General features: G+C 34.7%; 1 protein-coding gene across 1 annotated transcript in view; it reads left to right on the plus strand.

Moving 5' to 3' along the window:
* SERINC1 (serine incorporator 1) overlaps window positions 1–14225 on the plus strand; it is a 28543-nt gene that overhangs the window by 7811 nt on the left and 6507 nt on the right. Inside the window, exons 2-7 of the mRNA XM_023197142.2 lie at window positions 5497–5658; window positions 7521–7690; window positions 9936–10015; window positions 10271–10408; window positions 12098–12267; window positions 12404–12494. Of these exons, the coding sequence (XP_023052910.1) occupies window positions 5497–5658; window positions 7521–7690; window positions 9936–10015; window positions 10271–10408; window positions 12098–12267; window positions 12404–12494 (811 nt within the window). The remainder of the gene's footprint in view (window positions 1–5496; window positions 5659–7520; window positions 7691–9935; window positions 10016–10270; window positions 10409–12097; window positions 12268–12403; window positions 12495–14225) is intronic.

Genomic DNA, 14225 nt, shown 5'->3' on the forward strand with positions numbered 1-14225 from the left:
TGCTCTTTTGATTCACAGATTATTTTTCCATCTAAGGAATTTTTCTTATATTAGATCTGTGAATATCCTTTAATTCATTTATTTAGAGTATTCTCTATTTTAAGGACTTTTTTTAGTTAAAGTATAATTTATATGCAGTAGAATTTACTCTTTGTAATACACAGTTCCATGAGTTTTGACAAGTGCATCTAGTCGTGTAACCATTTTGGAACATTGATCATCCTAAAAAATTGTACTGTCCTATCCTTGGCAACCCCTATTTTCTGTCTTTAGGATTTTGCCTTTCTAGAGTGTCATATTAGTGGAATCCTACAATATATAGTTTTTGAGTCTGGCTTCTTATTACTTAGCACATAATTCATCTGAGTTTCATTCTCCGTATGTTTTTATTGTTAGTATTGTTTTTGTTTGGATATACCACAATTTATCCATTCACCGTTTGAGGAGCCTTTCTAGGTTTTGATGATTACAAATAAAGTAGCTATAAGCATTCCCATAAAGGTTTTTTTGTGTGTGTGATTATAAGGTCTTATTTCACTTGAATATCTGAGTGTGGATTTGCTTATTCATACAGTAAGTGCATGTTTGACTTAAAAATAAGAAACAAACTGGTTTCCAAAATGGTTGTACCATTTTCCATTCTCATCACCAAAGTAAGAGAGTAGTCACTCTGCATTCTTGTCAGTAGTTGGTATCATCAGTTTATTTCATTTTAGCCGTTCTAATATGCATGTAGTAGTGTCTCTGATTTTAATGTACATTTCCCTAATAATGATATTGAGCACTTTTTCTTTGCTTATTTGCTGTCTATATGCCTTTGATTAAAGTATCTGCTTAAATATTTTGCCCATTTTTTAATTGAGTTGTATGTTTTCTTATTACTGAGTTTTTAGAGTTCCTTTTATATTCTGGATGCCAATGATTTATCACATACCTCACTTGCAAATATTTTCAAGTTTATGGCTTGCTTTTTCATTCTCAGCAGTGTGTTTTAAAGAGCAAAAGTTCTTAATTTTAATGAAGCCCAATTCATTTGCTTTTCTATTGTGAGTCCTGTTTTTTATATGGTATCCAGGAAGTCTTAATTTTCGTATATGGTTTGATTATGCCTTAAGGTTAACTTTTTAAAAGAAAGTATGAATATCCAGTTATTTCAACACCATTTATTAAAAAGATTATCCTTTCCATAGTGAATTGCTTTGGTATCTTTGTCGAAAATCCTTTGATCATATTTGCATCAGTCTATTTCTGAACTTCATTGTGTTCTGCTTAGTGTATCCACCCTTTTCCCTGTATCACTCTAATTACTGTCACTTTAATGCTAGTCTTGAAATCAGGTAGTGTGTCTTTTAACTTTGCTCTTTTTTCAGACTTGTTTGAGCTATTCTAGTGTTTTTGCTTTTCAGCTAGTTTATTTCTGTAAATCTGATATTGCGATTGTGATTGGAATTAGACTGAATCTATAGATAAGTTTGGAAAGACTTGATATCTTGAAAATAATTGTCTTCCAATCCATGAACTCTGTATATTTTGCCATTCATTTAGGTCTTTGATTTCTTTCACCAATGTTTTGTAGTTTTCATTATTTGAGATCTTTTCTATGTTTTGTTAGATTTATAACTATTTTCTTTTTGTTTTCGGTTGTTACTAATATGTAGAAACATGACTGATTTGTGTATATTGACTTTTTATCATGTGACGTTGAAGAGTTAGTTGTAGTTGCATTTTTGTAGGTTTTTTGTGGGGTATTTTTGTTGTTGTTTTTTGTTCGTTTGTTTGATTTTGTTGTCATCCAGACTCAAGTGCAGTGGCACTATCATAGCTTATTATATCCTTGAACTCCTAGGCTCAAATGGTCCTCCTGCCTCAGCTTCCCAAATTGCTAGGATTACGGGTGTGAGCCATGGTTCATGGCCCTCTTTGGGATTTTCTATGTAGACAGTTGTGCTGCATGTGAAAGGGACAGTTTCGTGTCTTCCATTCCAATTTTTATGTTTCAGTTTTTCTTTCTTGCCTCGTTATGTTGGCTGGGACCTCCAGTGTGAAGTTGAATTCAAATGGTGAGAGAGGTATTTTGCCTTGTTTGATATCTTACGGGGAAACATTCAGACTTTCATCATCAATTATGGATGAGAGCTATAGATATTTGTAAATGCCATTTATCAAATTAAGGATATTATCTTCTGTTCCTTGTTTGTTGACAGTTTATATCATGAATCGGTATTTAATTTTGTCAAATGGTTTTTCTACATCTATTGAGATGACCATGTTTTTTCTTTTGTCTGTTTTTACGGTAGAGTTCATTGGTTGATTTTTAAAAGTGGAACCAACCTTGCTTTTCCAGGCTAAACTCTACGTAGTCACAATATGTTACACTTTTTATATACTTTCATATTGCTGTTTTTGACTTGCTAAAATATCATTAAGAAGTTTTTGTTTATGTTTATGAAGGATATTTGTCTATTATTTTCTTATGATGTCTTTGGATTTAGTCTCAGTAATTCTGGCCCTTTTTTTTTAAATAAGAAGAATGTATCTGTTTACTGTTTCTTTTCTTCCTTTGTATGCAAATCCAAATTTCTGTCTGGTATAATTTTCTTTCTTGGAGGATTTCCTTCAACATCTCTGGTAGTTTAAGTCTGCTTGTTTGGATTATTTTGTCTTTTCTATTCCTGAAAATGGTCATTTCGCCTTAATTTTTGGAAGATATTTTCACTGAGTACAAAATTCTATGTTTATATATTTTTTTCTTTCAGTACTGATTTTAGGCTTGAACCGTTTCTTACTAGAAGTGTGATTTCTTTGTTCCTCAGTTTATAATGTACATTTTATTTTTCTGCCTACTTTTTCTGATTATTACTTTTTTTAAAGTAATTTGATTATGATGTGATTTGGTGTGGTTTTTGTGTTTATTTTGCTAGGGCTTTGTTGAGTTTCCTGGATCTGTGAATTAATAGTTTTCATAAAATTGGAAAAATTTTGACAGTTACTTCCTCAAAAGCACCCTTGTGTCTGTTCTCTCCAGTTCACTTCTCTCCAATTGAAGTTCATCTCTAATTTCACTTATATTAGGCTATTTAAAGTTGTCTCACGATGTTCCGATCTTCTTATTTTCATTTCTTTTTCATTTTGGATCATTTAGTTTCTTATGTCTTTAGGTTCATTATTAATCTTTTCTTCTGTCTTGTCGATATTTAGGGGGCTTATTTTGTCATCTGGAGAAGTACGATATGGGTCTTAATTTTAAATTATCTTGCATGTCTGTCCGTAACATGATCAAGTTTTCCTCTACTCCTTGAGCATGTGACATAATACACTTACAATAATACTGCAGTGCCCTATTTATAAATGATCTCAGTTATCTATATCATTTCCAGGTTGATACTGACTGATTGATCTTCATTATAGATTGTATTTTTCTGTTTTTTGCCTGCCTGCTAATTTTTTGTTAGCTGTCCAGTGTGAACTTTTCCTTGATCAGTGCTGGATATACTTTTATTTAAGCAAAAAAAATTATTGGGCTTTTATCTTTGACTTGGGTGATTTTACTTAGAGACAGTGTGATCTTTTTATTTGCCTTTAGGTTTCGTTAAGTGCAACTAGTGCAGCCTTCAGTTTGATGGCTGGTTTTTCTCCAGTATTAATTGCCTTCTGATATCTCTACCCAATGCCTCATGGATTGCAAAGTTTTTCACCTCTGGGTGGTAAAATTCCCAGACCCTCCCCACAGTGGACGTTCTCCCCAGGCAGAAATAAGGGCCAGTTGACCGGGCAAGGTGGGCCATGCCTGCAATCCCAGCACTTTGGGAGGCCGAGGTAGGCGATCACCTGAGGTCAGGAGTTTGAGACCAGCCTGACCAACATGGTGAAACCCCATCTCTACTAAAAATACAAAAATTAGCTGGGTGTGGTGGTGTACACCTGCAATCCCAGCTACTCAGGAGGCTGAGGCAGGAGAATCCCTCGAACCCGGGGTGGGGGCGGGGAAGGTTAACAGTGACCGGAGATCGCACTACTGCACTCCAGCCTGGGCGACAGAAGGAGACTCTGTCAATCGATCAATTGGTAAAATAAGGGCCAGTCATAGGGCTCACATTGTCTCCTCTTAGAAATTACTGCTTTACATTGCCCATTGTTCATTGTCTGAAAAACTTGTTTTTTCCATTGTTTAAGTCAGGAGGATAAGTCTGATCATGGTTTCTCCATCTTGACCTGAATTTATAGTGATTATCCCAAGCCTTTTTTCATCAGTAGTTTTTATACCTATGTCTGTTTTGTTTCTTGATAGTTATTAGTTAAGTCTGTTTTTCCCCTTCTCATTTCTTTAGCCCTTTGATTCCCACTTTCCATTGTGTTCTGTTCTTATTTCATTTTTAAGGTCTCCTTTTTTTAAAAAAAAAAAAATATTTTTGTTATTTTTCTATAGCTCAAATGAAATACTGGTAGGGAATTTCCTTACTGGATTATATTTATTTCAGACTGAATTCTTCATATGCCTTATATTTTCTTCATTCCTTTTTCTGAGGGGAGATGTTTATGTTTCATTTTTGCTAAAGTATATTTACATAGTTGCCATGACATTTATTTCTGTCTCGTGGACGTTTAATATAAAGCAGCTTTATTCTTACCTTATATTGGTTGGTGTAGTGCTGTAGCTTCTACAACATTCCCTTACTGTGGTATCTAAGACTGTTTTCCCCTAGAGTTGTAATTCTAGGGCTGGAAGATCTGGTTCATCCACCTTCTAGAAGTCTGACATCTCAGCCCAAGTTATGGTATTATGAGAATATTTACTCTGTGCCTTTCTTAAATATTGGTAAATACTCTGTACCAGTGTTCCTCTCTCCTGGACAGGAAGATATTCTGTCCCTTTGGGAGCATGCCGCTAGTTTAGTGTGGTGGTCTCTGATCCCTTGGGAGCATACTGCTAGTTTAGTGTGGTGGTCACTGGAGAAAGTTAGCTAGCCCCAGTTGTATTATTATCCTTTTTGGCTCACTCTAGTTGTAGTTTTCATTATTATCACTATCACCAGGTCAAAAGAAGGAAAACATATCAATTCACTTTTTTTTTCCTCCCTGGATGTATTTGAGAATCCTCAGAATTTTGTGTATTCATCAGTCTAGTATCTGGGGGCTAAAGGGCAGGGGCTGGAGGTGGTGGGGTTTAGCAGCTGTGCTACTCATGAATATTCCATTTCTTTTCTTATTTAAATTTTGGTTACTACTGATGATTTTTCCCCCTTTTTATTTTAGCTTGTTTGTTCATTTTACTTGTCATAGAGTCCAAGGGCTTTTTTGTCTTTACTCCTTCTTAGAAGTTGCTAAGTTTTGTGGTATATAGATAATTTATATGAACCAAATACCTTATGTCCCTTGATGTAATTACTTTTAGTCTTTTTTCTTTTTTGGATAGAATGTCAATTTTCCTTGTACCATTTTAAGATCTACTGATTTACTGGCTTTTAATAGTATTTTTAATAATATTCTTTTTCCCAGATACCGTGTTTGTGTGGAAGTGCCCCGTGTTTGCTGTGCCGATGCTGTCCTAGTGGAAACAACTCCACTGTAACTAGATTGATCTATGCACTTTTCTTGCTTGTTGGAGTATGTGTAGCTTGTGTAATGTTGATACCAGGAATGGAAGAACAACTAAATAAGGTTAGTCTCATTTCTTATTTATTGATTAACTGAGGCTATAGGGTATATATGTATATGAATAAAACTGATTCAGGGATATTGTAAACAGAATAATATAGAATAAGACAGTATGTAATCCTAGTTGTAGTTCATAATCTTTTAGTAAAAACAAAGATAATATACGTTACCTTGTTAAGTTCTTTGATGGTGGTACAGGAAATGTACTGTGGTAATATACAGAAAGAAGTATAATTCTAGTCAGGTGTCAGAATCTTAGTGGGTCATGGAAAAAAGGATATTCTAAGAATGATTAGAACTTTCATATACAGAGATTGAAAAATAGAAAGCATAATGAGTATAAAAGAGCTTTTTGAGCAAAGTGTACTTTAGGAAGATTAATCTTACAATTAATAAAGTATAAAAGTCAAGCAGTTAAATATGGAGGCTGTTGCAGTGGTATAATCAAGAAGAGAATAGAAGACCTGAAGTAAGATTTTCTGGATGTAAAATTGACTGAACCTGGCACTGAAATATTGGCAGTGATGGAATCATAAATAACAACCAGGTTCTGATCCTAGAGAACTGGGAGGAAAGTGTTGCTATTAACCCAGAAAGAAAAATTTTTAGAGAGAGTCAGGTTGTGGAAGGAGATGGGGAACATGTAATAAATTTAGCTTCTAACATGTTGACTTGGTGGTATTGTATCATGTATATGTGTATATTTATATGTATATATGTATGTCTTAGTTCAGGCTGCTATAACAAGAATATCATAGGCTGGGTGGCTTAAGACAACAAAAATTTATTTATCAGTTTTGGAGGCTGAAAGTCCGAGATCAAGGGGCCACCATGGTCAAGTTCTGGTGAGGGTCTTATTCCTGGTTTACACATGGTCATCTTACATTATTGAGAGAAAGCAGCAGCTCTCTTCTATCTGTTTTTATAAGAGCATTAATCCCATCCTGAGGGCTCTACCCTCATGATTTAATTGCCACCTAAAGACCCCATCTCCCACTGTCCTCCCATTGAGGGTTAGGCTTTTAGCATTTAATTTTGGGTAGACACAAACATGAAGTCCATAATAATGTACAGCAGCAAGTAGAAAACATGAAGGAATTTAAAAGAAATCACAGCTAGAGACTGCCTTGAGGATAGAAATTGAATGTTGAAACCATGGCATCATATATACTGAAGAGCATTCAGAGTGAGCAGAGCTAGAACTTTGCCAAAATCTCTTACTTAAGGGAGTTAGTGGAGAAAGGAAAACCTGGTTCTGATCCTAAAAAACTGGGAGGGAAGGGATAACAGAAAAGAACAAAAAAAAAGTACAAGTTCTAGGAAGAAAGTTTTAAGAATGACAGGGATAGTGTCTATATAAAAATGAGATTAAGGAATGTGATTAAGCAGTAGCCTTTGGATTTGAAAACTAGTACATGACTAGTGTGCTGAAAAAGCAGTTCTTTTTAGAGTGCTGGGACTGGAAGGAGTGGGAGGAAATAATTTATTATTATATATATGAATAATAGATGTATTAATAGTTTTGAACAGTAGTCTCAGAAATAGCACTTACACTACCAAAACAAGTATATCATGCTATTCAAGTAGAATGCAAGTTTTTAAAATGTAGGATAAATCTATAACTCAAAATAAGCATCCAGCATAGAGTTGGTATTATAGTTTCTGATTTGCTCAGATGGGGATTTAACTCTTTTTTCCCCACTGGATGTGATTAAAATGTATCAGACTCATCTTGAGTACATATTCATCATAAATTGTAAAGCAAATTCCAGTTTTCTAAACGTTTACTTAAACTATTTGATTACATACAATTTTTACTTTTAGTTAATGAAAAAATGATGGATCAAACCCTTTTGTTTTTCTAGATTCCTGGATTTTGTGAGAATGAGAAAGGTGTTGTCCCTTGTAATATTTTGGTTGGCTATAAAGCTGTATATCGTTTGTGCTTTGGTTTGGCTATGTTCTATCTTCTTCTCTCTTTACTAATGATCAAAGTGAAGAGTAGCAGTGATCCTAGAGCTGCAGTGCACAATGGGTAAGTTTTCAAATAAGCTTCAATATAAAAGCCTGGGTAGCCTCTTATTGGTAATTGCCAGTTTATCTAAGGAAACCTTAAGGCAAAATAAACTTATACAATTTACAGAATTACTTTATTCATGAATGACAGGGTGAGAAAATCTTGTTTTTACTGGAGAATGTCAGACTTTGTATATTAAATAATAGCTATAATAACCTCTGATCCACAGTGTTTTATATTTTCATCCTAAAAAAGAGACTCTGTTATATTTGTGACTACTAAGGGAATAGCTATTTCTCCTTCTCCTCTTAACTTTTGGTGGACCAGTCCACTTACATGGAACTCTTAGTTCCCTAGACCCGGAGAGCAGATTTTTCTAGGTTGGTTGTATTAGACAACCCAGAAAGAAACTTCAGGGTTTATTTATCAATCTTCCTTCATATAGAGCACTACTTCTGGTACCCTTATTTGACTGTTTTAATATCTGCTGTTGCTTATCTAGTAACATGTGCTACCAAAGACAAAAGGAATAAACAAGTAGAATATAAATATTAATGAGAAAATATGTGACAGGTTGATTATCTTTTATTGTGTTCCTTTAGTCATTGATTATTTTGTTAAATTATTAGAGTTTTAGATGGAGGCATTTATCATGTTTATAAAAACTATTCATTTATACAGTTCACCTTATACTTTGATATATTATCCCACTTGTGTGAAATAAGCCTGTGAAATGGAACTAACATTCTCGTTTTTTCATAATGAATTAGCAAGAAATAAATCTTTCTCAGAACGGTCTTAAAAGCAGTTTATATAATTGTCTTTTCTGATAATCAAGTGTATTAGGGTTCTCTAGAGGGACAGAACTAATAGGATAGATAGACACATATACAAAGCTGAGTTTATCAAGTATTAATTTACATGATCTCAAGGTCCCACAGTAGGCCGTCTGCAAGCTGAGGAGTAAGGAGAGCCAGTCCGAGTCCCAAAACTGAAGAACTTGGAGCCTGATGTTCAAAGACAGGGAGCATCCAGCGTGGGAGAAAGATGTAGGCTGGGAGGCTAGGCCAGTCTAGTCTTCACTTTTTTTTTTTTTGCCTGCTTTATATTCTAGCCCTGCTGGCAGCTGATTAGATGGTGCCCACCCAGATTAAGGGTGGGTCTGCCTTCCCCAGCTCACTGACTCAAATGTTCATCTCCTTTGGCAACACCCTCACAGACACACCCAACATCAGTACTTTGTATCCTTCAAGCCAATCAGGTTGACACTCAGTATTAACCATCACAAGTCAGTACTTTGCATCCTTGAATTCAAGTTGACACTCAATACTAACTATCAGAAGTCTACCCATTGTCAACTTGAACCTGAATACACCTCCTGAGACCATACATGATCTGCAAATAAAGACAAAAATAAGGTCATACAACTAACCTCACAACTGAAAACACACCAGTCCCCAACCCAAATACTATTACATAGAGTTAACAATACTTAAATGCTGATGTGAAGTCAATAAATCTTATGTCACATGATAAAGGAGAAAGGAAATGAAAATATTTTCTTAGTACGAGTATATGCATGCATGAACGTGTTTTTGACAAAACGAGGAAGTACTCATGACAATTACAGCCCTCATTTCTGCAGCTGGACATGTGGTCATAGCTGGTATTGATGATTGCCTTCTGCTACCCATTCTTTATTCCCTTTGCTTTCAGCAAGCAACTCAGCAGGTTGTGGTTTCTTTCCTGGTGGAGTGACCCAGTGATCTCCATAAGCGCCTGCTTTAACTGGGGGACCACAATGATGTTTTGGGTACCCTGGAATCAGTGTCAACTCAGAGCCAGTGTCCAGTAGTCCCTGAAATGTCTTATCATTTCCCTTTCTTTTCCAGCCATTTGCTCTGATGCTTCCTCTAGCGCAGTCTGGGCTTTAATCCATTCCTTTCACGTTTTGACTTGCCTTTCTTATCAGATTTTTTTTTTGCTTCGTTCTTTCCAATTGGAAAGATCTGTAATATAAGCTTGGGTTCATGGTAATGGTTAATTTCACTCTCTCCAAACTAAGTTATCTAAATGTGATGATTACCTTGTTTAGTAGTTACAAATATGGCTGCAGTCCAGATCATCATAATATCCTCAGAAAGAAGTAGAACATTCACATAAAGAGTAGCTATTTGTTAAGATGCAGTTAAATGATTTCATATTTGAAATTATTTGATGAATGAGTGTTTATTAATAAAAATTATGTTTCTTTTGGTTTTAGATTTTGGTTCTTTAAATTTGCTGCAGCAATTGCAATTATTATTGGGGCATTCTTCATTCCAGAAGGAACTTTTACAACCGGTAAGAAATCCTTTTTAAGTTGTTTGACGTTGATGTTTTATAAAGGAATCTGAAATAATTATTACCTGGAACTATAACTCTAATTGTCTTTTTGGGTGTGTGTGTGTGTGTGTGTGTGTGTGCGTGTTTTCCCAGTTGGCAAAATCAAGATGTTCATATAAAATTTTATTTTCCTTTTTGTGTACTGTGATTTTTAAAGGAATTGATAAAAATCGAACTAACCAATCACTTATTATGCTTTTTTTTCCCTTTCAGTGTGGTTTTATGTAGGCATGGCAGGTGCCTTTTGTTTCATCCTCATACAATTAGTCTTACTTATTGATTTTGCACATTCATGGAATGAATCATGGGTTGAAAAAATGGAAGAAGGAAACTCGAGATGTTGGTATGCAGGTAAGCTTTTGTCGCAGAACAACTTCAGTATAGTTGAACTTTGAAGTCAAGAATAGATATGTAGACTAGGTAAATCACTTAAGATTTTTATGGTCTAATTTCCTATGAAGAGGTTTTTAATTTAAACTTTGTGAGTGTCAAAATATCACATTGTATCAGCAACTTGGTGATCAGATCTTTTAGCAGGTTAACTGGGAACATAACCCAAGAACCAGGAAAGAATCCAAAAGAACCTGAATACAAAGCATGTGCACTTTATAGTCTAATTTTCTAGCGTACAATGGGTTAAAGGTAAAATATTAAAGGGAAGAGGATTGCTAGGAATAGATAAACGCAGTGATACAATTCATAAACAGCAGCAAATAAAAAATATAAAAAGCAACTTGGACATTTTATATAAGTGCAAAGGATGCTTTTATGTGCATAGTAACAACTAAAGGAATTCCTATAGTGATGTAATTAATGGTTATTTTTAATGATGAGGTCGAGTTCTTTAGGGTTATACTTGAAAACAGATATCACAATTCAGATGCTTACAGGACCAAACCAGGTAACAAAAATGAGGGAACAGGAAGACAAAGTTTAAGTGCATGAGCTTTGTCCAAATAGTAGGGACTACAATGAGTTCGAGAGTATGAATGCCCCATCTAAAGTGCATTGCTACTGCTCAGCTCCATTTATTAGTTGCCTTGTGGGAATGTGAACTCAGTATTGCTTGATTTTTCTAATGTTTTTGAAAAGAAGTCATAAATCTGGATTTTTCATGCTAAATGACCTGAGTTTCAGCTAAAAAACATTTTAAATTGGAGTGCAAACCAAATCCGTTTCTGCTGGCCTAATATTCCTCTCACACAACTAATTTGTGGTGTTTGATCTGAGTGGTTCAAGTTAAAATAATTTGGTGCTCAAAGAAACAAGCTTTAGTCATTTGGAAATTTCACTTACATTGAATACCTTGTTCTCTAAATGCAAAATCTAATGCAAGGGTTTCTGTCTCTTTTGTTCCCTGCCGTATCCCCAGGGCCTGGAACACAGGCATTCAATAAATACTTGTTGGCTGGATCCCCTGTCAGTGAGGCAAATCTACATAAAGACTTGTCTGTTAAGCACATATTAGCATAAAGGCTAAACAACTTGTGTATGTTGAAATTTACATAGAAAAAGCATAGGTTGACTTATTAAATAATAATGACTTACCTTTGCATAATATGTATCTTTTAAGATTTTAGTTCATGAGGAAAAGCATCATTGTTATGAGGGCTTAACATTAACAATGAAAATAATTTTCTTAATGCCCTTGTTTACAACTGAGTGATAATGGTTCTCTAAGAATCTTAAGTAATATTCCTCTTATAGTTATTTTTCCTTATTTGGAAAATAATGGCTAACATGTAAACATAGTTTGTAAACTCTAATATAGATATTACTAATAAATCATATTAGTTTCTTACTAACTTGCCATCCTTGCAAGTGTGTAATAGTGAGATAAGTGTAAAAACTAGAATTCTTAAGCAATAAAGGTCAATTAATTTTCTTTCCTGCTTTTATAAGCCTTTATAATGCTGACAATGTTAGTTGCTTAAAATATATTTTTTGACAAAATGACAGATTGTTTATAAAACAGGTCCCATTTCTAATTGCTAATATTTCTGATAAAAAGCTAATTATCCAATTATATTTCTTTCACAGCCTTGTTATCGGCTACAGCTCTGAATTATCTGCTGTCTTTAGTTGCTATCGTCCTGTTCTTTGTCTACTACACTCATCCAGCCAGTTGTTCAGAAAACAAGGCGTTCATCAGTGTCAACATGCTCCTCTGCGTTGGTGCTTCTGTGATGTCTATACTGCCAAAAATCCAAGTATGCCCTTTAAAGTATTAGCTTTTATGAAGCTTGTACCTTTTTAAGTTTTCAAAAATCTAGAATGATGTCTAGAATATTTACCTGTGTTGCTTATTATATACATGTATATATTATTATTTTTTTTTTTTTGTAGGAATCACAACCAAGATCTGGTTTATTACAGTCTTCAGTGATTACAGTCTACACAATGTATTTGACATGGTCGGCTATGACCAATGAACCAGGTGTGTTTTGTTTATAATACATGTTTCTAAAGATTCTGCAGTTATTGTTGTTGTTATTTTTCCAGAAATTGTCTTTTGGTGAGATTAAATTACTTAAAAATTAGGCTCCCAGAGGAATAAAGTATGAAAAGTTTTCATCTTTGATGTATTACTATTTCTTCCCTTCGTTTCTTCCATCACTAACAAAATTATAAGGTTACATGTATACCTAAGAGAAATTGTGAGTTCATTTTCAGAGCACCACAATAAAACAAACATCACAGTAAAGCAAGTCAAGAATTTTTTGGTTTCCCAATTCATATAATACTTTTGTTTATCTTACACTGTAGTTTGTTAAGTGTGCCATAGCATTATATCTAGAAAAACAATGTACATTCCTTAATTTGAAAGTACTTTATTTCCAAAAAATGCTGACAGTCATCTGAGCCTTCATCGAGTCGTAATCTTTTTGCTGGTAGGAGGTCTTGCCTCAGTGTTGATGGCTGCTGACCAAACAGGGTGTTGGTTGCTACAGGTTGGGGTGGCTGTTTTTGTATCTTTAAACTAAGACAACAATGAAGTTTGCCCATTGATGGACTCTTCCTTTCACAAAATATTTCTCTGTAGCATGTGATGCTGTTTGATGGCATTTGACCCAGAGTAGAATTTCCTTCCAAATTGGAGTCAGTCCTCCTAAACCTGCTGCTGCTTTATTAACTAAGTTTATGTAAATTCTAACTCCTTTGTTGTCATTTCAATAATATTCATAGCATCTTCATCAGGAGTAGATTCCATCTCAAAAAACTACTTTGTTCATCCATAAGAAGCAACTCCTCATCATTCAGGTTTGATAATGAAACTGCAGCAATTCAGTCACATCTTCAGGTTCCACTTATTAGTTCTCTTGCTCTCTCTACCATATCTGTAGCTACTTCCTCTACTAAAGTCTTGAAATCCTCAAGTCATCCATGAGGGTTAGAATTAGCTTCTTTCAAACTCCTGTTAATGTTGATATTTTGACATTTTCCCATGAATCATGAATGTTCTTAATAACATCTAGAATGGTGAATCTTTTCCAGAAGGTTTTCAGTTTACTTTGCCCACCCAGATCCATCAGAGGAATTACTCTATGGCAGCTATAGCCTTACAAAATACATTTCTTAAATAATAAGATTTAAATGTTCAGATTACTCCTTTTTTCCATGGGCTGCAGAATAAATACTGTGTTAGCAGACATGAAAATATTAATCTCCCCGTACATCTCTGTCATTGCTTTTGGGTGACCCAGGTGCATTGTCAGTGGGTAGTAATGTTTTGAAAGGATCTTTCTTTTAGCAGTAAGTCCCAACAGTGAGCTTAAAATATTCCAGAAACCATATTTTCAACAGATGTGCTGTCATCTAGGCTTTTTTCTATTCATAGAGAGGCTGAATAGACTTAGTAGAATTCTTAAGGGCCCTAGGACTTTTGGAATGCTAAATAAACATTGGCTTTCTCTTAAAATCACTGTCCGCATTAGTCCCCAACAAGAGAGTCAGCCTATTCTTTTAAGCTTTGAAGCCAGGCATTGACCGACTTCTCTATAGCTATGAAAGTCCTAGATTATATCTTTGTCCAGCAGAAGTCTATTTTGTCTTTATTGAAAATCTGTTGTTTGGTGTAGCTGCTTTCTCTTTTCTTATTTTTATTTTTTTGAGATGGAATTTCACTCTTGTTGCCCAGGCTGGAGTACAATGGTGAAATCCCTGCTTG

The sequence above is a fragment of the Piliocolobus tephrosceles genome, chromosome 5, assembly GCF_002776525.5.
Source record: "Piliocolobus tephrosceles isolate RC106 chromosome 5, ASM277652v3, whole genome shotgun sequence".
NCBI classification, from domain to species: domain Eukaryota; kingdom Metazoa; phylum Chordata; class Mammalia; order Primates; family Cercopithecidae; genus Piliocolobus; species Piliocolobus tephrosceles.